Here is a 23741-nt window from a genome sequence, read left to right as displayed (position 1 = left end):
CATAATTCGGCTTTTATCGTAATTGGATTGATGGTTGTGTTGTTAGTGTCATAAACCACACTGAAAGTTACATACTGGAAAGGCTAGATAAAATGTTTAACTCTACATCTGTTTTCAGTTTATTGAAGAGGACATAGACTGGAATTGATGGTTGTTTTGCGGGGGGAAAACATAGACTAATAATAAACATTTATTCAAATATCTTAGGAGGAAACCAGTCATGGAGGCAGTGGGACCTTTGGATGAACAATTATTAAGGGATGATATGGAAAGAGCAGAAAAGCGGAATGCTTTTTCTGCCTCTGCCGTCACTGTCGAAAAGGAGCGGTGTTTGCCAACTCCAGAACCACTGATTTTGGGAGACTGTTGAAAGACCTGAGTCAGATTCAGGTGATGAGAGAGGAGGTGTACGACCGATGGACAAAGTGAAAACCGGCAGTTCACCAGCCCTAGATGGCATACATCCAAGAGTTTTGGAAGAACTGAAATGTGAACTTGTGGATTTCATGACAAAAAACATGCCATCTATCAGTAAAATCTGCCTCCATTCCTGAGGACTGGACGATAGCTAATGGAATACCTATCTTAAAAAAGGGTTCCAGGGGGGATCCAGGAAATTCCAGGCTAGTCAGTCTAACATTGATACTGGGTACGTTGGTGGAATCTCTTAGTAAAGATAGAATTAGAAGGCACATTGATGAACAAAAGCTATTGAGGAAGAATAAAATTTATCATTCCCTCTCTTTCCCATACTCTTGAATCTGGAGAACTCAATTTGATTATCTACTCCTCCAACATAAAGACAGCTGAGTAATCTTGGGCCATTCACCATTTTCCCAGGAATCTTTCAGCTCCAGTCTGTTGTGGAGAGAATTATGGAAGGCGATTCTGAGCCCCTCTGAGACACACGAAGCCTGCTGGGGTGACCTTGGGCCAGTCACAGTTCTCTCAGAGCTCTCTCAGCCTCACCTGCCTCACAGGGTGTCTGTTGTGGGGAGGGGAGAGGAAAGCTATTTGTAAGCCTCTTATTGGGGTATACAACCCAACTCTTATTCTTTTATGATTTTACAAGGGGGTTGGAAGAAAGATGAATTGACCAGGTGGCAGCCTTTCAGCAGCCCATACCTGCAAGTGGAACGAAGCCCTACTGGGAGACACTCCTTAGGGGGCATTGGTGTTTTCCTTGTCAAATCTTTGTATGTGTGTTTGTGTGCAAACTGCCTATTCTGATTCCCACCCCCCCAGCACTGATTTAAATAATATTTAGCCCCTCGCTCTTCCCCCGAGGAGAACCCAACACGGCTTCTAACATCCCTCTCCCTCCATTTGATCCCGACCACAATCCCGTGAGTCCGCTAAGGCCGCGAAGAACGTGTGAAAGGAGACCCAAGGTCACTCGGCGAATTTCCGTGTCCCGTGTCCCGACCTGCCCTGATGGCCACGGCGTGGGGAAACGGTGTCGGGTTTTAGTCACCTTCCCGGGATTTTTGTGGCGTTTGTGTGTGGATTGACCTTCACAGGCTTCTTGTGGGGGGGGGGGGAGAAAACCCCGGGCTCCCCGAGTCCATCGCGGCCATGAGCCGCCCGAGTGCAGCTTCCTCCCTTCCTTCCGTGTCAACCCACCGGCGCGACGTCCCCCTCGTGGCGGGGCCCGGGAGATCCCTCCGCGCGCCCGTTGGCCTGCGCCTGAGGGCGGGGAGCAGAGCTTGAGGCGGGCTGCGGTGTTGCGGCGGCGGCGGCGGCGGCGGTTGAGGCTGAGGCGAAGCGCCGCCCTCTGCGTCCCTCCTTCTGGGTCGTTCGTCCGCCTCCCCTGCCTCCTTCGGGCCGCCGCCGCCGCCGCCGCCTCTGGCTCCCCCGGCAGCGCGGCGGAAGTCTCGCCAGAGAGGCAGCTCGGCGCTCCTTGTCCTCCTCACGAGCCTCCTCGCCGGGCGGCGGCGGCCCAGCGGGAGAAGCGCGCCTGTCCCCGCTGCGAGGGAAGCGGCGGCGGTGTCGTCGGCGGGAAGGCGAGTGTGAGGAGAAGCGCCGCTCCCGGAGCCCGCGCCGGCAGCGGCATGGCAGACGGAGCCCGTCCCGTGCTGGGCGGCAGCCGCGGCTCCAGCCCCGTGGCCAGCCCGCTGTTGGGCAGAGGCGGCAAGAGCCGCTCGCTGCCCACGCCGTCGTCGACCAAGCCGCCTCCGCCGACCAAGCCCACGCCGCCCGCGTCGCCCAAGCAGCCGCCGCAGACGCCGTCGCCGCGTGGGAGCGCGCCCGGGCACGGCTTCAAGAGGGTCACCCTCACCAAGCCCACCTTCTGCCACTACTGCACCGACTTCATCTGGGGGCTGGCGGGGTACCTGTGCGAAGGTAACGCGTGCCCAGGGGAGGGGGGTGTATAAGTGTGTGGGGGGGGGAGACCTTAGGGCGGGAGCCTGCTCGGGAGGAAGCCCCGTGCTGTACTATGGGGCTGACTCCCTCGCAGGGGAGGGTGCAGAGGATTGGGACCATCCAGGGAAATTGTCTCTGCTCCCTTCACTCTCCAGTATAATGGTGTGCAGAAGTGAAGTCCTGCGTTTTACATGGGGCTTGCTCCCAGGTAAGTGCTGTTTGGGGTGGTGGTGGTGGTGCATTTTAAGCTCAGATAAGGATTTGCATCAGCCAGTAGGTCCAGGTAGGTCGCTCCTCCCTAACATAGGCTCAATAAAACAGATAGACAAAGTAAGTAGAAAACATTCAGAAACAGTAAATTAAAAATAATAACATTTTTAAAAGCCCTCTTGGGTGCTCTGGTTCTGCCCACTTGGGTCAGAGTAATTCTGGAGTCGATTTTATAGCCGCTTCTCTCCTCTTGGCATCCTGCAAGTTTTCTGAGTCTTGGATGGTTGCCTGAGTTGCAGCAGGTACATCTTGCTCTACTTTTCCTTTCTAGGCTGGAGGGGGGAAATTCTAGAGAGGTTGGAAGTTGCGTCTGGACAAGTGGGATCTTCAAGTTTATGCTGGAATAATATCCTGTCGGTTCCACAACTATGGTTCTGCCGAGGAAAGAGATAACAGAGGATTTTCCTAGCGTTGCCAGCATTTTATTTTCCCTTGATTGTGATAAGGTTTGTTTTGAACAGCTGCCGGTCATATAGACGGAAATTAATTAGGGAAGTTCTTATGATCACTTTGCCTCTGGCAGGAAAAGCTTTCACTGCTGTAGTAGATCTTAGTGTAAGGGAGTTTCCCTTGTAAGATTGTCAGTGTCTCTATTTCTCCCACCCCCCCACAGCTTTTTAACAGCTTCATGTCAGAGGGAGAAATTGATCAGCTGATGCTTTCTTTATGACTTAATCTCCTTGCTGGGGAAAGCATTCCCTGTTCCAAGGGATCCAGATGCAAAGCACTTTTCCTTGTAAGCTTGCCAATATGGGGCACTTGTGTCTTAAGCATCTCTGGAATTGGTTGATATTAATCCACTGAAGTTGCCTACATTTCCTACACCATTATGCCAGGGAAAGCTTTTTGTGTTGCAGTTGATACAAATGAAAGATGTTTCCCTTGCAGAGTTCACAGTATATCTTTCTCTCATAAGATGCTTCACCTTTCATATCTGTCTGCTTAACAGGTAGCTTTTCATCAGATGACTCTTCCCACCTTTTATCTCGGGACCAAGGGCTTTGTACTGTGGAATTGCCAGATTTTTTTACTCATTCTCTGATGGGAATTTCTTTTAACACAGTGGTTCTCAACCTTCCTAATGCCTGAGTTGCCTTGAATACAGTTCCTCATGTTGCGGTGACCCCCAACCATAAAATGATGCCAGTGTTCATTCACAGAAATTAAACCGAAACTGACCAAAGGCGTGAAGATCCATTGTTCATGATTGTATATAAATTGTTTTTTTTCTGGGGTTTCTCAGTTCAGTTCTGGCTCTTGTCCCACCGAGCTGTGCCGCCACCTGGAGCACCTGGCAGGAGACTGCGTGCGATAGAGGCACTGCTGGAGTGGCTGGTGGCTGAGCGTGGGTGCCTGCAGGAGGAGCAGCAACAGTGGCAGCGCACCCCACCTGCCAAGCTGCTCACCCTGTCGTGGCCCCTGTGAATGGGTAGTTCGACCCCCAAAGGGGTCCTGATCCCCAGGTTGAGAACCACTGTTGCAACAGCCAGTATGGTGTAGTGGCTAGGCTAGGATCCGGGAGACCCAGGTTTGAATCCTTGCATTGTTCTGTATGGCTTTGGGCCACATGCATTTGTTCAGCATGAGCTACTTTACATGGTGGTTGTATGAATACAGTGGAGGAAGGGAAAATACTATAAACAGTATAAACCGTTACCTTTAGGTAGAAGTATAACACATAATGGATTTCTTATTGGTGAACACATTAAGATAACCATTGGAAGCTGGGAGAATTTTTACCAAGGTCGATATTTTGGATAGCTTTGAAAGGTACAATGCAGCAAGTACCTAGCACCTCCCCCTAAAAAAAGACAACTGGATAGTATGAACAGCTGGACTTTGATACAAACTACCCTCTTGTAGCTCAGAGTGGTAAGGCAGCCGACATGCAGTCTGAAAGCTCTGCCCATGAGGCTGGGAGTTCAATCCCAGCAGCCAACTCAAGGTTGACTGAGCCTTCCATCCTTCCGAGGTCGGTAAAATGAGTACCCAACTTGCTGGGGAGTAAACGGTAATGACTGGGGAAGTCACTGGCAAACCACCCCATATTGAGTCTGCCATGAAAACGCTAGAGGGCATCATCCCAAGGGTCAGACATGACTCGGTGCTTGAACAGGGGATACCTTTACCTTTACCCTCTGGAAATATTCAAGTGGGTAGCCGTGTTGGTCTGCAGTAGCACAACAAAATCAGAGTCCAGTAGCACTGGACTTACACTGTCGTGATGGTAGTTCTTAGTCTGAGGAATCTTTGTTGGTCTGAAAGGTGCTACTGGAGTCTGATTTTGTTGTGCCTCTGGAGATAGTTGACTTAGTCCTAAAGTGTAGAACAGTGATCCCCAAACTTTTTGCGCCTTTGGGATTATGACACAATAAAATGGCTGCTGTAGGAGGTGGAGCCCAGCACAAGGGAGAAGAGGGGTAATTTTAAAAATACACTGGAAAAGAAGAGTGAGAAAATAAAACCAATACTGGCAGCTGCAGTTGAATCAATGCTATTATAATTTGCAAAGCTAATCACATCTCCGGTGTGGCCAGTCAGAATTCCTGCTGGGAAAAAGCCCCACCTGCTCCCACCCTCATTCTAAAAACACTTGGTGGGTGCCAGGAAAGGTGTTGACAGGCACCCATGGGCGTCCCTGGGGATACCCGGTATAGAACAGATCTGCATCCGCTAGCATGTCTGTCACATTCTTGGTGGGCTGCCAAGCTGAGAAACATTCTCTTCCCCTCCCCCAAGCACCCATTTATTGAAAATTGTATTTTTAAGGCAATCTTGTATGTAAATCTGGCAGAGCAGGTTTTGTTAGATCCGATTACTCAAGGTGCTGTATCATGTAGGTGTGGATGGGCAGACTGGTAAGTTGGCAGGTAGTTTTCACTTTTATTGGCTGGCTTTTCCTCTTTGTAGCAGCCGTTGCCTTATTATTGGAAGCGGGGCCTTTTCTTTGTAATCTTTGGAGTTTCGGGACAAGATGAATGTATGGCTGTGTTTCTTTCACATTCCAGGAGGCTTGCATGGTGGCAGCAGGGCTGGCATCAGCATATCTTGAGATGGGGCCACTTCCCAGGCCCAAAACTTCAGGTTGGGCCCATTCATTTTCAAACACCCCACCACCCGTTCTCCCACTTCCTGGAAATGACAGATAAATGCACGCAGCTGCTATGGGACAGCGGCACTTCTGGCAGCCACAGTATCAGCACTGCCAGCTGTATGCACCAGCCAGTGCTCTCAGAAAAGGGGCATGGTTGTGATGGAAGCAATTGTGAGCATGAGTGGTAGGAGAGGTTGTGAGCAAGGAGTCGGGTTGGGGGAAGTTTGGGTCAAGCAGAACCGGACCCCCATGCACTCTTTCCCTAGCCCCTCCGCCAGCCTAGAGCCAACTTTGGGTAGGGCTGTAAAAAGAAGTGATCACTTAGATACTCTCATACTGAAAGGTTCTTTTTTCATGAGGACTACAGCCTGAGCTGTAAAATTTTCTCGGGCCCTTTCTACCGTTAGGTATTTCATGTCATTGCATTTCTTCAGGTTGTTCTTCCTGTTAAAAAGTTACAAGCACGATGTCCTTTTCTTCAGCTCTTGGAAGCTGGTAGGCCTTTAAGACCTATTAGTGTCATCCGTTTTATTTCAGGAGAAGGGAGAGAGGCAGTCTGCCTGTACAAGCTGCACATATGATCCGGCCCCCTTTCAGGCACTTTAGTGAAGACCGGGCTTAATGCGCAAAGGGCATGCTTTTATGCTTTAAATGAAATAGACATGTGGTTTCCTCTGTTTCCGGCTCTGAACTGTAGTGATAGGTGGGTGGGAGAATTTAATAGCAATTCTTTCTCTGTTCATCCAAGGTGTTGGCACTTCAACAAAGCAGTATGAGTGAGATCTGTGCCCCTCATACTTAGGTGGCTTCCATCTACATTTGCAAAAACTACTTTGGAGAGGTGTCAGTAATCAGAAGAGACCAGAGGTCTCTGTTGGATAGGTTGTGATGCCTCTTTGACTGGCCTGCATTTTCCTTGCTTTCCATCAGAAACCCAGATGTTACAATTGGAGTGAATCACAAGAAAAGAAATAACTTGTGATGAATCTGAAAAACAAAAATTGATTCTCCCTTACCCATAGTTTGAGTTTATTTTATTATGTTGTGCGTTTGGTCTTATTTGTGCCAGTATTTTCTTTTGTGACATGGTTGAAGTATCATCATTATTAGAATAGCTTTCGTGTCAAGCACCTCTTCTTCCAGGGAATGGATCAAGTGTACCCTGGACTTGTTCAGACTGCCATTCACCACTGGGAATGTGAAGAGGAGGACACTGAGGAAGCTGTCTCCTTGGTCTCTTGATACCTTCTTCCTACAATGAGGAGCATATGGTAGGACCGTAGGTATGACTGTGTGAGCTTGAGCTCTTGCAAGGCCATCCTAAGCAGTGTTACATCCTTCTAAGTTCATAGAAGTCAGTAGGCTTAAAGTGCAGTAACTCTGCACAGAATTGCACTGTTGGTCTCCCCAATAGTGTTGGGGGAGTTGTAAAATTATCATCTGAGTAGACCTGTTTTTAGGTCCGTGGAGCTTGTCTGAAGCCTGATGCTGTGCATATTTTAAAAACCTTATTTGTTGAAAAACAGTCCCTCTGGCTTTAAACACTACATAGAATCATGGAATCATGGAATAGAGTCGGAATAATGGAATAGAGTTGGAAGGGATCTCGTGGGTCATCTAGTCCAACCCCCTGCACTATGCAGGACACTCACAACGCTATCGCTCATAATAAACCAGAACTATTTAATGTGTCCTTCAGGCTTTCCTTTCTTCCTTCTTTCCCTGTTCATGTTTCCCTGAAAGGAAATGGCTTTTATTCCTCATACAGACGTATTGGTTTCCGAACATACATGACACGTCGATCTGTTGTAACTTGCCGAGGCATTTTAAGGTGACTTTAAACAGGAAGGTCACCCACAGAAGGACAACATTGGTGTTTAAAGATGCACGTCGTTGGCAGCATGATTAAGCGTATGTTCATATCCCTGTTATGTAAAATAACATCCCTCCCCCATGGGCGGTAGCCAGGTATGGAATCAGAGACTATGAGTAATGTTCTGGGTTGCTGGATTGAGTTGAGCAATAATGGGGGATCCTGAGGAGGAAGAGGACTTCTTTTGCGTCTGCTGCTTTTGAAGAAGTGTAAGCAAAGGTTACGCAAGGGCCATCCTTTCTGACTAACAGTGCAGTCCTAAGTGAAGTTACACACCCTTTTAACTCCATTGATGTCAGTAGGCTTGAGGGTGTAGCTCTGCTTGAGGTTGTACTGCAAGTTACTTCCAGTCATCTTGCTGCTGTATGCTTCTACTTAAATGTATGGCCTTGTGTGAGCTCATTTAGATCTTGAAGAGACAGGATATGACGCGACTTGATAACATGCATTATCATAAGTAAATTAAGGATGATCAAGGAAATACACTAGGTTTTGCATCTGTGCAGAACCAACTGAAATATGCATATTGTGGAACTGTTATGTTAGATCTTCCCTAGGAATTGTTCTTTCTTGCTCTCTGTTCTCTTCTTTAGCTCTAACTATTGAAATATTCATGAGCCTCTTGTGGCGCAGAGTGGTAAGGCAGCCGACATGCAGTCTGAAAGCTCTGCCCGTGAGGCTGGGATTTTAATCCCAGCAGCCGGCTCAAGGTTGACTCAGCCTTCCATCCTTCCGAGGTCGGTAAAATGAGTACCCAGCTTGCTGGGGGGTAAATGGTAATGACTGGGGAAGCACTGGCAAACTGGTATTGAGTCTGCCATGAAAATGCTAGAGGGCATTACCCCAAGGGTCAGACATGACCCAGTGCTTGCACAGACGATACCTTTACTTTTACCTATTGAAATATTGCTTCATGAAATATCTTAATAGTAGTCTGTTTTTGAGGGTGGTGGTAGATTCCAAGACATTTATATTCTTTTAAATGTCTCTCCTTCCACCTTGACATTTTTGTTCCATTTTAGCTAACAATACCATAATTCTAGTATTTTTTATCCCACCCTTTCTCCAAGGTTGTCAGTTCTTCCCCAGCCTGGTGGGACACTCTGCTGAAAGAGATCAGGGCCTCTTGGGTCCTTAACCTGTTTCTCAGGGCCTGTAAGCCTGAGCTGTTCCACCAGACCCCTGGTCAAGGCCCTGAGGAGTTCTGCCTTCACTACTGAAACAGAGAGATCATCTGCCCTCTAAGGATTTGACCTCCCCCATAAGTTGGGGGCTATTGGAATATAAAACGTTATACTGTTTATGATGTGACTTTACATGTTAATCTGATTGCTTATTTCGTGTTGTCACCCGACTTGCCTATCTAGGAAGGACAGCCATAAAAATAAAATTTATTTACTTATTTTATTCTCCGTTCCTCAGTTATTTATTCTCAGAAATATGTGCGATAGGTTAGCCTGAGAGAGAATGACTAGCTCTAACAGAGAGTGGGGTATGGATCTCCCTGATAATATTCTAAACTCTTAACTGGTACAGAACACTAGCTTTCTTTTTACAGTTTTGCTGTTCCTTCTTAACAGTTGCTGATAGTATGTCCTGCATAGATTATCTCTTGGCTTGAAATAAAGCCAAGATAATTTTGGACCTGTGTGGTTATGCTCTGTGTGTTTTTAACAATGGGTCAGAGTATTTGAGGTGATGTTTTGCTGGTAAAAACTAGTAATTTAGAGCAGGGGTATTCAACCTGTGGTCCTCCAGATGTCCATGGACTACAATTCCTATGAGCCTCTGCCAGCATTTGTAGTCCATGGACATCTGGAGGACCACAGGTTGACTACCCCTGATTTAGAGTGTGATTGAGAGAACTAAGGTGTACATTTTACTCTCGTGTTTAATTTAGTAAAAGTCAGGTTTAGGGACTCACAGGCAAACACACACACACACACACACACAAACAGACACAGACCTGTTGTGTGTGGGTGATTTGGGAAGTCGCATAGGAAGAAAGGGTTAAGGCGGAAGGAGCTTGTTGGGAGCCTGAAACACACTTTCATTACATTGGGACTCCCTATCTCTGTTTTACAGTGCAATCCTAAAATAGTTTTGCAAGGAGTAACCCTGCTTGAATAGACCTGAGTAGGATTATGCATAGTTCTGTTCAGGACTTCTGCTGCCTTAATCAACTCAGGGCTTCTAGTCTTTACTGTTAAACCCTTCTGCAGTATATGTTCCTTTCTCTCCTTTCGCATCCCAGCTTGCTTTCTCTCTCTTTTTCTGTTTTGTACATGTTTCTCTATTGTTCCTTGTGCTTTCTTCTTTTCTAGAAGTTTCTCCATAAGACCTGTTTTTTCAGCATCTTTTATCACCTTTATCTGTGCTGCCACTTTGATCAATTTCCTGAATAGCTCTTTCCCTGTAGTCCTCTCTTCTGACTTGTCTAAATACTCAGCAGGAGTGAAGAGTTGCATCCTTTCTGTATTCCGTATAAGATGTCTGACAAAAAGTTATCAAAGGGCTGGTGGCCCCAGTCCTCTTTTTAATATGAGGTTGATGTGTTTCAAAAAATCAATACCGTAATACTCCAAGAGTGTATGCTTTTGGAAACAGCCAGCCAGGTGTTTCAGACCTCTGGCTTCTAGGGAAGTTCAGAACCTGAGTGATGGCTACATTTAGTAATATGCAAAATCCTATCTTTGGATTGAATATATCTAGTATTTGTAATGCAGTTTGATATATTCTCTGAATTTCTTCTGGGTAGATACCATCTCACTTGCTCAGTGAGTCAGATATAGTTGCAAAGGCTCTGATTATCGCTACATGCTTGCACAGGGGATACCTTTACCTTTAAAGTCTTTCTAGAGGTATGAAATGAGTTGGGTGAATTCACCGGTCTTGGTCCACCAGCAAGATCACTCCTTTTGATTGCTGATCAGAACATATATGCTTAGGAATTTAGTGTACCGGCATTTTCAGAAAGCTTGTTAAAGCAATGCCAGTGCCAATGCCAATGCCAAACAAAATTCCCAACTTCAGTCCAGAGAGAAACGAACATTATTAGCATTTTCTTGACTGTAAATTGATTTTTAAAAATGGAAGCAGTTGCTACACTGCACTCTAAAAAAATAATGCTTTTGCTTAATTGGCTCCTCCAAATTCTTCTGGAATTTCATTCTGATTCAATTTCCTCTTAGGTGCACCTAAACCTGAAGCTCTAGTGATAGGTCTACTGATAATTATTGCTTGTTGCAGTCCAAGGCACTGTAGGATCAGCATTTGCCGCTGCTTGAAGGCAAGAACCTGCTTCTGTCACTGTTGCTAGTAAATTCTGTAGTGCAGGGTAGTCATGCATTGTATTTGCTGGCAGGGGCTCATGGGGATTGTCCATGAACATCTGGAGGACCACAGGTTGACTACCCCTGCTGTAGGGTTTGTTACTTTTAATTCTGTCTTTCTGCTGATTTTTTGGGGGGTGGGGAATATGAATGAATTGATTGGCAATAGTTGTATTTACAAATAGTTTTCTAAGAAAAAGAGTTTCATAAAGGCATGTGTAGTATAGTCGCATTGCAGCTTAGAAGTTAGTATGAATCTGTTCTGGATGCCTATATTCCTCCAGTAAATTAATGGTGTATCTTCTAGGCATATGTATGTTTCTTCTGGAGTATGGACATCCATTTAAAAAGGATTATTTGGTTCTGGCTCTTTGACTATTTGCAAAATTCTTTTACCCATTTAAGCTAATATTCTCTTTCATAATGGTTATTTATTTATTTGTTTGTTTATTTATTTGGATTTTTATGCTGCCCATTCTTTGCAGCTTTGTGATTTTATATCTTGGGTTTTGTGTCCTTTTAATGGGGGTTTTAATGGGTTTTTATTGGACGCCTGTAACCTGCCACAAGCTGGCTCGGGAGTGGCGGGGGATACATTTAATAATAATAATAATAATAATAATAATAATAATAATGTTGAAAGTGGAAACAACACGTAGACATGCCACTGTCAAGAACTCGTCAAGATGTGACAAAATGGAAGTTTACTGGGTCTTCAAATGGACATCACTGGCAAACCTATAATATGATCATTTAGTTTTGGAAAAGTTGTACTTTATTTGCACTCTCTTAAAGGAATATACACATTATTTTGGGTAAAATTTTTGAGAGAATATCTGACTTAATCAAGGTGAGTTGTTTTGCTCAGTGGGCTTTGCTTGTTGTGTTAGTTCTGACACAACACAAGAAAGAAAGATGGAGAGTGAGAATTGCTTACTCTATATTATTAAGGCCAAGTACATGGAGTTTCTGTAGCTTTCATATGAAAATTCTTCCCGCCTCTGGAAATACATCTTTCCTGGAAAGAAGGCAGAAGCATATTTTTATTGCAATTCTATGTTTTTATCCTGCCATCCCTCCAAAGCAGGGGTAGTCAACCTGTGGTCCTCCAGATGTCCATGGACTACAATTTCCATGGGCCCCTGCCAGTGTTTTCTAGCAGGGGCTCATGGGAATTGTAGTCCATGGACCTCTGGAGGACCACAGGTTGACTACCCCTGCTCCAAAGAGTTTAAGTTGGTGTACAAGGTTCTCTCTTTCTCATTGCATCCTCACCAATAACACTAGGAGATGCCTGGGTCATTACCCTGTGAGCTTCATAACAGAATGAGGTTTGAACCTGGGTCTACCCGATGAAGTCCAGCACTTTCTTATGCCACACTGGTTGGTGAAGGGTTAGGTTCCTTTTCTCCAACCTCATCAGTATTAATTTAATTAAAGATTATTCGTAAGTGAAACCAAAATATATGGATAATAAAATCAGAGTCCAGTAGCTGTGTTGGTCTGAAGTAGCACAATAAAATCAGAGTCCAGTAGCAGCTTTAAGACCAACAATGATTTATTTAAGGCGTGAGCTTTCTAGTGCAAACACTCTTCGTCAGTCTGAGTAAGAGTGCTTGCACTCAAATGCTCATGCCTTGAATAAATCTTTGTTGGTCTTAAAGGGGCTACTAGACTCTGATTTTATTGTGCTACTTCAGACCAACACGGTTACTCATTTCAAAATATGGATAATTAGTGCTTGAAGCTGCTTGTGCTTGTCCAAGAAACAGTTCTGTGTACACCAGATAAATTTTCTCACACCCACTCAGTCTCAAAAACTAGTTCTGGAAATCTGCCTCGTAGAAGTGACTCCAGGCTTGATTCGAGGGAGGGAGAGGGGAGAGAGTGTAGTGTTTGTAGCCAGATGGAGAAATTCCATATGTTGAAACTAGTGGCAATAGCAGCTTTTTGTGATATGTAACTTGGAAGTGTTGGGGGGGGGGAGCTGTGAAATACTGCGTGTTAACTGGCTATCTTACCTCGTGTGTGCCCCCCCCCTTCCCCTACTTCATGAGTTATTTCACAGCCTTTTGCATAGCTTGAGATTCACCAAGCCAAGTAGACCGCTAGCCATGTACGATGACCCAGCAGGGTTCAGTAAACAGGTTTGCTAAAAGGTCCTTCCCTTTAATAGGGGATTGATGTGTGGAAAATGGGCAGTTAAAAGCTTTTACCAGCTTGGATGTAAATAACACCCTGTTATATCTCTGTTAAAGGGACAGGACACTCTTCTTTAGACTTGTTGGCAATCATATCAGTAAGCCTCTAGTTTAGGGCTGTTTGCAAAGGTGTGATGTGTAGCTGGTGAGGGTTGCTTTGTGCTTGTTTGGTCAAAGACATTCAGATGTTTTCCAGTCCTCTCTCTCCCCCTCCCATGACATAGTTGTACATATGTACATGCCTGATATTATGAGGCAAAACTTTTAGTGTGTGATAATTTTTATTTTATTGACCATCTACAAGCTTAGGATACATATACATATAAATAGAGCACGTATGTTAAAGTCTTCGATTGAATATTAATCAGGTACTCCTGCCCTTTTGTTGTTTTTACCAGCTAGGTTCATGCCTAGGCTTGATAAGGGGAGGATTACTCCAAGTCTATTCTTTATGCGAATAGGCATATCTGGATATGTATATCTTCCGGTCTTCTTTTCTACTTTGGGGAAGGTTACCAGGAGGCCTCTTTGTCCGTGCTGGAGCTCATAGGGCTGTTGTGGTCCTATCTGGATCAAATTTCCTCCCTGTTCTATTCTTGTTGTGGGGGATGATCTGCGGTGTTCTGGAGAAGAGAGGCAACCAGATTTTATTCATTCATAGGGTCAGGTAGACCAGCAATTCTGCCACACCACCTCAAGATGATGTTGTGCCCGTTTCTATATATAGGACAGAGAAAGGAACAGGTTTAATAAATGATTTTCAAAATCCACACAATGAACTAAAAAGTTTATTTTATTCTATTCTATTTTATTTTTTATTTGTTTACTCTTTTTGTTATTTGCTTGTTTGTTTATGAATATAAGAATGAGAGGTAGAGAGAACAAAAAGAAAATGTGTTATATTGAAGAATCTCATTTTGGCATTGCCATTTCTTTCCTAAGATTTGATACTTATTCTGTTACTGTTCCCAAGTGTGATTATTTTTCTTTACGGGCCAAGAAACATTCTCAATGTTGCAGAAAATCTTCTGGAGATCTTCTAGTTTATTCATCCACGTCTCTATTTCGGGCATCAATGGTTGTTTCCATCTCTGTGCTACTACTAGCCACGCTGCTGCTGCTGCATAGAAAAACAATTCTCTTAGCTGTTTTGGCATATTTGAAGGCATGAAACACAATAACATAGATTTAGCATACATTGGGTATTTGTAATTCATAATGTTCTGCATCCCAGAGTGAACTTTAACCCAGAATTTTTGAATAACTTCGCAAGACCACCACATGTGATAGAAGGATCCAGGAGGTATTCTGCATGCAGCCGAATAAAACAGTTTTAAAAAACAACCAGTTTAGACCGCTTTATTATATTACAATCGTAGTTCGGTATTGAATATCATCTGTTGAAAAACTACATTGCAATGCTCTCTGCATGAAACAATTCATAGCCCTGACCCCTGTAGTTTTGCCAACTCTGCTTTGTTCTCGAATGCAGTCACTAATCTGCATAACTAAAGATCTTCTCTGCATGGCTAATAGTCTAACAGGAGAGAAATGAATCCGTGAAAAGCATAGAATCATAGAATCATAGAATCATAGAGTTGGAAGAGGCCATACAGGCCATCTAGTCCAACCCCCTGCTCAACGCAGGATTAGCCCTAAGCATCCTAAAGCATCCAAGAAAAGTGTGTATCCAACCTTTGCTTGAAGACTTCCAGTGAGGGGGCACTCACCACCTCCTTAGGCAGCCTATTCTAATACCGAAAAGCATCCTTCAGAAACAACGCTGAAAAGACACTTAAAGCACCAAAGAGGCAGTTCACCATGCAGAGCAAAATCAGTTTTGCAGAGTAAATTAACTCTGTGCAGAGATCAGAAAAACAACAGTGTATTTAGTGAGTTTTCATCAGATTATCCATCATGCAGAATAGGCCCAATAGTTTTCTTGCACCTCCAGCATTTGCCATCTGTTTTTTAAGAAATTTTCCTTTTTTTTTTTTTGGAGTGATATATCACCTATAGCTGGGGTAGTCAACCTGTGGTCCTCCAGATGTCCATGGACTACAATTCCCATGAGCCCCTGTCAGCAAACGTGTTTGCTGACAGGGGCTCATGGGAATTGTAGTCCATGGACATCTGGAGGACTACAGGTTGACTACCCCTGACCTATAGAATATTTTGAACCAGCCTTCTGTTAATTGTTGGAATCTAGTTTATTTTAAGGTTTTAGACCATGATTGTTCCTGTTCTTCATATTCGATTGCCTGACCAAAATTCTGCATCCATTTCATCATGCAGTTCTTCACTTGTTCGTCTTCTGTGTCCATCTTCAGTAGGCATTTGTATATCTGGTTTAGGAGGTGTGGTTTATTTATTTTCATTGGATGAGTTGTTTTCATGGCTGCCTTCCAGGGCCTGAAGCTGATTTAAGATGCTCTGTAATACTTCATTCTTTTTATTTTTAAAAAACGAGTTGTAACTGATTAGCCTGCCCTTTTTAAAGGGTTTACTCACTTCTCATACTATTGCAGATTTTATATCAGATGTTTTGCTAAATTGGAAAAATTCTTTTAGTTCAGCTTCACATTTTCCTGTTCTTGAATTATCATCTAACAGAAATTTGAAGCTAGTTACTTCATAATGAAGAAAGAGTCTTTCCTAGTGTTAGGCGCATAGATGTTAACCAATGTCAAATTTCTCCCGTTTGATAGGATTAACTTTAAAAAGATCGAATGGCCTTGCAAGTCTTGGCTAAAAGATCTGCTGAGACATTTGAGTTGACTATGTACACTGCCATTCCTTGAGGCAGAACTTTTTGACATGCTGAGGAGGAAAACCCAAGCAGAAAGGGCTGTTGATGTAGGGCTCTTTTATATATCCTAATGGAACAATTCAGTGTCATGGAAGAAAGCTCTGTATTTTCTCCTCAGACTCTTTAATATATTGTTTTGTACACGGAAGGAGTAATAATAACTTTTTTTGTCAGTAGGTCAATCTCATTTTTCTTGAGCAAAGGGATTATTTCTGAGGGGATCTTTAGGGGAGGGCTGTGTATGTGCTTTACCAAAGATCACAGATTCAGAATGATTTCGTGTAGCATGACCAGGGAAGCCCTCTGATTTGAGACCTTGGAGAAGGACTGCCAACTACATTAATGGTACTAAGATAGTTGGACCAATGGCCTCATGAGGCCTTTATATAAGATCTCTTTTCTGATCAGAACAGTTCTGTTTTTACTGCATGTGTTTGCAATAAGTTCCACATCCGTTCTTTTGTGCTGACGATTCCTCAAAAGTTGGTCCAGAAATTATAATTACAGAGTGACAGATCCATACTTCCTTAGCTTACACTCTCAGTTTCTTAACATCTTTGGAGAGGCTATTATTCATCTTCCCATTAATCCATTTTATTGGTAATTTTTGTTGCTTCCAGAGTGGGTATTTGGTCTGGCTTAGATGCTAATGCAAAGCAGAATTTTTCTCACTTCCATGCAGCATCTTGGTGCTTTCATACTCCTTCCCCCTTTTCTAAGGCTTTTCTGTGAACCTTCATAAACCCACTTTATTAGGATCTTTTTTTTTTAAAGAATGAGCAAAGCTGGTGGTGGATGGGAAAGTTGAGATCTTTACTGACTTCCCTAATATATATACGTTGTACGGTTAAGATATGCCTATGCCTTTACCCTCATATCTCCACAATGGAAGAGAGCACAGAATTTTTTTTCTTAGATATAAATCATAGAATCATAGAGTTGGAAGGGACCTCCAGGGAAATCTAAAACAACCCCCTGCAGAATGCAGGAAATTCACAACTACCTGCCTACCAGCAGTGACCATAATTCCATATCCAGATGATGCCCCCCCCCCCGTGAGAGAAGCTAGTTGATTATTCAATTACAATCTGTGATTTGTCAGTTGTATTATTTTCTGAGTTACTGCCACAGAGACCTATGCAGCATCCTGATGCTTTCATACTCCTTCCCCCTTTTCTAAGAATGATGAAAGGAATATATTCTATAAGATATATTATTTTCTATTAAATACTAATACTAAATGGCTGAAAACAATTGTGAAACTCTAGATGAAAAATTTGAAAGCCCCGATAAGCTCAGAGATTTGGGTATCAGTGTTAAGCAGTTTAACATTCTCAGTAAACTTTTTTTTGCAAAGGAAAATTAAATAAAATGCTGTATCAGTGGCATCTTTTATCTTATAAATTAACAAGGGCTAATGGGTTTGTTGGATATGTGGGGCTACCAACTCCAGTTTTTATATACATCTGGTGGGAATGTAGGGGAGCAGTAGAGTTCTGGAATATGAGGGCTACTAAAGGCATAAGGAAAGAGCCAGCTTGGTGTAGTGGTTAGGAGTGCGGACTTCTAATCTGACAAGCCAGGTTTGATTCCGCGCTCCCCCACATGCAACCAGCTGGGTGACCTTGGGCTCACCATGGCACTGATAAAACTGTTCTGACCGAGCAGTAATATCAGGGCTCTCTCAGCCTCACCCACCGCACAGGAAGGGGAAGGTGACTGTAAACCGCTTTGAGCCTCCTTCGGGATGGGAAAAGCGACATATCAGAACCAACTCTTCTTCTTTCTTCATTATCATCAATATTTTGTGGGGGTTTTTTGTTGTTATTAAATCATGTAGAATTTCCTTCTAAAGATGTTTATGAATGTGTTCTTAAGGCGATAATATCTGCAAGGCTAATTTTTGCTCCGACTTGGAAGACAAATATAATCCTGAAGGAAGAGGTTAGGGAAATCAACAGAATGCATTATTCTATGTAAAATAACTTGTTTCCTACATGGCCAGATGCCTGTTAAATTAGGAAAATGGAATGCTTTTCTGCCAAGAATGAGAAATTAATTTCAAGATCATATTTGATGCTTTATCATAGCTTTGTAGTTTGTATTTCAGAATTTTGTATGTATTAGTTTTATTTCTATTTTTTTATCCATAAAAAAGGGATTAAAAAAAAATCCCAAAGCTTTTCCTAGGGAGTTTGTGAGCATGAAGTTATCCTTGCTACAGATGCTTCTCTCTTGAGATGGGACACTTCCTGCGAGGGATTGTCCGCTTGGGGTACGTGGTCAGAAGATGACAGGCAGTTTCATATTCATCTGCTAGAGTTGCCAGCAGGTCATAATGCCCTTAGCTGTTTTTCAGATACCCTGTGGAACCAGTCTGTACTTGTCCAAAGAGACAATAGTGTTGCAGTGTTTTATTTAAACAAGCAAGGGGGCACAGGAGTCTATGCCAGAAGGCTACTCTGACCTGATTCATGGCAGTGAAGCTCAGTGCTTTCATTCAGACCATCCATATTCCTGGGAACATAAATATAGAGGCGGACAGGTTGAGCAGAGTGGGGAAGCTCCCTTACGAATGGTCCTCAAAGACCGCATGCCCCACCCCCTGCTGAGTAGTGTGCTAGAATCCCCATTTGAGTCTGCACAGAATTACTGGATGAACAACAGTTACATCTGTCTTCTATGTACCTTCTTCCCTCCTGTCCTGCGGCATGCTTTGGCGATGCTAGAGGTACTGAGGATGGGGGCTCTGCTGCACAGGGGCAGGTGGTCTCTGGGTGAGAACAAGTTTCTGGCTCCAGCGCACAGTGCCCCATGGAATCTTTTAGCTGTAAAAACCTCTCCAGTGGCAGGCCTGCTCATGTGCAGTCCCCTTGTGTGCCTTCACAGAAAATACTCAATGAACAGTAGTTACAGGTATGCGTGCTTATAGGTTCACTAGCAGAAAAGCCCACTGCAGTGTGCAGTGCAATGGGGATGGTTGTTTGGGGGGGAGGGTTGGGGTAGGCAGCAGGCAGGTGGAGCATCCTCCGTGTTGGGCTTGCAGGCTTGCATCAGGCAAGATAGCGGGGCAGGTGTGGGGCATTGGGGGGGGTATTCCAGGGACGGTGGCAATGGGCAGGCGGCTTATCTTCTGTCCTGGCATTGGTGAGGCGGGGCAGATTGGGAAGCAGGGTGGCATGTAGGGTATATTTTCTGCTGCTTGCTAAGTATTTGGGGGGCAACAGGCCCTCCGTTAGAAAAGGGGCATTGGATGGTGGCCTCAGTTGTGGGCCTGGTGGCACGGCAACCTGTGGCTGCTCCTGTCCTGTGGTGTCAGTGGGCGAGGGTAGCGGGGCTTGGTGGTGCAGCACCCATTGGCCGCTGCAGTCCTGTGGCAGTGCTGGGCAAGGGGAGCGGCCAGCAGAGAAGTGTTGCCCTGGGTAGCCAGGTTTGTCTCCGGGCTGGCTGTTGGGCAGGCAAGTGGCCGGCCAGGGAGGATGTGAACTTATGGACCGGCCAAGTCAGAGTGCCGCACCCTTATTGGGCTAGAATCAAGTCTGGACAGTTTTCGTGGGGCCGGAAGTACTCTACCCACAGGCCTGTTTCACAAATATATAAGGGAACCATGGATAAAAATGGTAACAGCAAGTTATGTAATTTGTTTTGAATGGATCAGGTTTATTTGGTTTGGATCACTGGTGTGGGGGGGCAGATGGAATGTTGTATGGGGGCCCATGGTGGCTCTCTGCAGCCATGCCCCAAACCCTCTGGGAGGGAGGGAGGCAAGGTTACCGTGGGAAATATGGCAGGGTAAATACAGAGAGACTCAGCATGTGGAGGCTCTGTTGCTGCTGTGCTTAATCATCAGCCTCAGCTGCAATCATTATTAAGTGAAAGTCCCCTCTATGCCCATGTATACTTTTACTGTGTCTCATCTTTCCCTTTAGTAGCTTTTCTCTCTCTTTCTAGTAGAATAAACCAGAGCATCCTTTTTTGAGCAGGGTTGGTGCACTTAATGTGTGCGCCCGCGCCTCCCCTCCACAGTGTGGTGCTGGCTGCGTCGGGAGCATCCGACTGTTTCTGGTGCCGAAGCACTCAACCCTAGTTGGTGCAGCCTTATGGCACATTGCAAAATGTTTTCCATATATTATCAATAATGTCAGGAATACAGTTATTCAGAAGGGAACGAAATCTTAGGTGTCAGAAAGTCCATTCTTGCTTAGTAAAAGGGGATTTAAATATTTGAAATAAGCATTTACTTGAATGGGACAAAAGAAAAAGCTGAAATATTTTACACATTTCTCTCCACAAGGACAATGCATATCTGAATATGGTATTTTTGATTCTCTCTGACAAAATTGTTGCTGGTAAAATATTAAACCTAGCAAGAAAAAAGACTCTGCAGTGATGTGGAATACTCAAATAACAGAGCATATGGTCTGCATTTAATGAGGTTCCCAGACTTAAAGTACAAGTTTTATTTGATGTACTACTAATTTTTTTGAAATCTGATATCCGAAAAATCTATGTTTTATTGCTCAAAATGCATCTGCTGCATATTAATTTTGTACTCAAGATAGACTAACCAATAGGAAGACTGGGATTCCATGAACATTTGGAAAATAAAGCTAGAAGTATGAGATTTAATCATAGTATATATTTAATGGTTATAAGCCACATCTTGGTTTCCAATAATCTTTGTTGTTGTTGTTAGGTGCGAAGTCGTGTCCGACCCATTGCGACCCCATGGACAATGATCCTCCAGGCCTTCCTGTCCTCTACCATTCCCTGGAGTCCATTTAAGTTTGCACTGACTGCTTCAGTGACTCCATCCTGCCACCTCATTCCCTGTTGTCCCCTTCTTCTTTTGCCCTCGATCGCTCCCAGCATTAGGCTCTTCTCCAGGGAGTCCTTCCTTCTCATGAGGTGGCCAAAGTCTTTGAGTTTCATCTTCAGGATCTGGCCTTCTAAGGAGCAGTCAGGACTGATCTCCTCTAGGACTGACCGGTTTGTCCAAGGGACTCACAAGAGTTTTCTCCAGCACCAGAGTTCAAAAGGGTTGATCGCTCCCAGCATTAGGCTCTTCTCCAGGGAGTCCTTCCTTCTCATGAGGTGGCCAAAGTATTTGAGTTTCATCTTCAAGATCTGGCCTTCTAAAGAGCAGTCAGGGTTGATCTCCTCTAGGACTGACCGGTTTGTTCGCCTTGCAGTCCAAGGGACTCGCAAGAGTCTTCTCCAGCACCAGAGTTCAAAAGCCTCAATTCTTTGACGCTCGGCCTTCCTTATGGTCCAACTTTCGCAGCCATACATTGCAACTGGGAATACCATAGCCTTGACTAAACGCACTTTTGTTGGCAGGGTGATGTCTCTGCTTTTTAGGATGCTATCTAGATTTGCCATAGCTTTCCTCCCCAGGAGCAAGCGTCTTTTAATTTCTTGCTGCAGTCCCCATCTGCAGTGATCTTGGAGCCCAGGAAAATAAAATCTGTCACTATCTCCATTTCTTCCCCATCTATTTGCCAGGAATTGAGAGGGCCGGATGCCATGATCTTTGTTTTCTTGATGTTGAGTTTCAAGCCAACTTTTGCACTCTCCTCCTTCACCCGCATCAACAGGCTCTTTAGTTCCTCTTCACTTTCTGCCATTAGAGTGGTATCATCTGCATATCTGAGGTTGTTGATATTTCTCCCTGCAATCTTGATCCCAATTTGTGACTCCTCTAATCCCGCATTTCTCATGATGTGCTCTGCATATAAGTTAAATAGGCAAGGCGACAGTATACAGCCTTGCCGAACTCCTTTCTCAATTTTGAACCAGTCAGTGATTCCATGTTCAGTTCTCACTGTTGCTTCTTGACCTGCATATAAATTTCTCAAGAGACAAATAAGATGCTCTGGTATTCCCATCTCTTTAAGAACTTGCCACAATTTGTTGTGCTCCACACAATCAAAGGCTTTAGCATAGTCAATGAAGCAGAAGTAGACGTTCTTCTGGTACTCCCTAGCTTTCTCCATGATCCAGCGTATGTTGGCAATTTGATCTCTAGTTCCTCTGCCTCTTCGAAATCCTGCCTGTACTTCTGGAAGTTCTCGGTCCACATATTGCTGGAGCCTAGCTTGTAGGATTTTGAGCATAACTTTGCTAGCATGAGAAATTAGTGCAATGGTGCGGTAGTTTGAACATTCTTTGGCATTGCCCTTCTTTGGGATTGGAATGTAAACTGACCTTTTCCAATCCTGTGGCCATTGTTGAGTTTTCCAAATTTGCTGGCATATTGAGTGTAGCACTTTTACTGCATCGTCCTTTAAGATTTTGAATAGTTCAACTGGAATGCTGTCACCGCCACTAGCTTTATTGTTGCTCAGACTTCCTAAGGCCCATTTGACTTCACATTCCAGGATGTCTGGCTCCAGGTCAGTAACTACCCCACCGTGGTAGGGAGATAAGTGGAGAGATAAGTCTCACTTATAAGTCTCAGGGAGATAAGTGGAGAGATAGCAGGATGTTGGAGCTATGGCAAGGAGGGCCCATAGATTTTAATTGCTCTAGCCTCAACCAAATATCTGGCGGAAGAGCTCCGTCTTGCAGTCCTGTGGAATTGAGAAATTTCTTGCAGGGCCCTCAGCTCTTCTGGAAGCTCATTCCACTAGGTCAGGGCCAGGACTGAAAAAGCCCTGGTCAAGGCCAGAAGCACCTCCCTTGGACTGGGAAGCAGCAACAGAATACCCCTGCGGGGGCCATAAACTGATAGCTGGTCCCTCAGATATACATGGCCCAGACAACAGATGGCCTTTGAAGATCAAAACTTTAAACCTGGTTCAGGACACAACTGGCAATTAGTGCAGTTGCCTTAGCACAGGCTGGATGTGGGATCTCCAAGATGTCCCTATGAGCAGGGGTAGTCAACCTGTGGTCCTCCAGATGTCCATGGATTACAATTCCCATGAGCCTCTGCCAGCATTTGGAGGACCACAGGTTGACTACCCCTGCCTATGAGAACCCTAGCAGCTGCATTCCAGACCAGCATAGAGCAAGTTACAGAAATCAAACCTGGAGGTGACTGTTCATTGGATCACTGTGGCTAGGTGCTCTGGGGACAGGTAGGGTGCTAGTAGCCTCACCTGGTATAGATGGGATAATGTTGTGTGGGCTACTCTAGTGCCGCCTACTCTATGCATGCAAGTCCATCACAGGGAAGTCTACAGATACTCTTCTAAATTATGAAGCAAAGATACCTTCAGAATGCAGCGTTACCTTTATTTCTCAAAATATTTCTATAAAAGCTACACTTTTACAGGTACTACAGTTTTCACAGTTCAGCAAAAATATTTTCTGCATTAATATTTATAAAATAATTTTGGGAGAGAAAGCCAGGAAAAATCCCCATTTAAACACAATTAATAGCTTTCTGTCCATAAACACTGCACCAAGAACCTAACTCATTTATATTTTGCAGTTCCTTTAATTATATTCCAGCACACTCAAGTTTTCATCCAAGTTAACATCAAACAACCATCTTCAGGATCCACTCTTTGCATAATAACCAAGCCGCTGACAGGAAGTCTAATTAAGATCAATTAAAACTCAGAGATAAAGCAACTACTAAGATGCCCCAGCTTCAAAGCTGCAAATGATAAAGGATTATGCTCTGTAGCCAAGACAGCTTCAAGGTCATATTCTAAAGCACAGACAGGAGAACACTGGAAAGAAACAGGAGCAATTACACTTCAATCAAAATTAGCAGCCTATAAGGGAAAGAGGGCAAGTCCCAGAGAATCCATGAAAATGGCCTCATCTCATCTGAGCCAGTTTCTTC

The 23741-nt window shown here is 44.3% G+C and overlaps 1 protein-coding gene across 2 annotated transcripts in view; it reads left to right on the top strand.

The window, feature by feature from the left end:
• DGKQ (diacylglycerol kinase theta) overlaps positions 1-23741 on the top strand; it is a 130692-nt gene that overhangs the window by 28675 nt on the left and 78276 nt on the right. Inside the window, exon 1 of one of the 2 annotated variants that reach the window (XM_077345596.1) lies at positions 1759-2343. The exons of the other annotated variant lie outside the window; for it this stretch is intronic. Coding sequence (XP_077201711.1) covers positions 2052-2343 — 292 coding nt within the window. The 5' untranslated portion in view covers positions 1759-2051. Of the gene's footprint in view, positions 1-1758; positions 2344-23741 lie in introns of those variants that run through there. 2 annotated transcript variants of the gene reach the window in all.

The sequence above is a fragment of the Paroedura picta genome, chromosome 7 (genome assembly GCF_049243985.1).
Source record: "Paroedura picta isolate Pp20150507F chromosome 7, Ppicta_v3.0, whole genome shotgun sequence".
Classification (NCBI taxonomy): domain Eukaryota; kingdom Metazoa; phylum Chordata; class Lepidosauria; order Squamata; family Gekkonidae; genus Paroedura; species Paroedura picta.
This window is presented reverse-complemented; position numbering and strand designations above follow the sequence as displayed.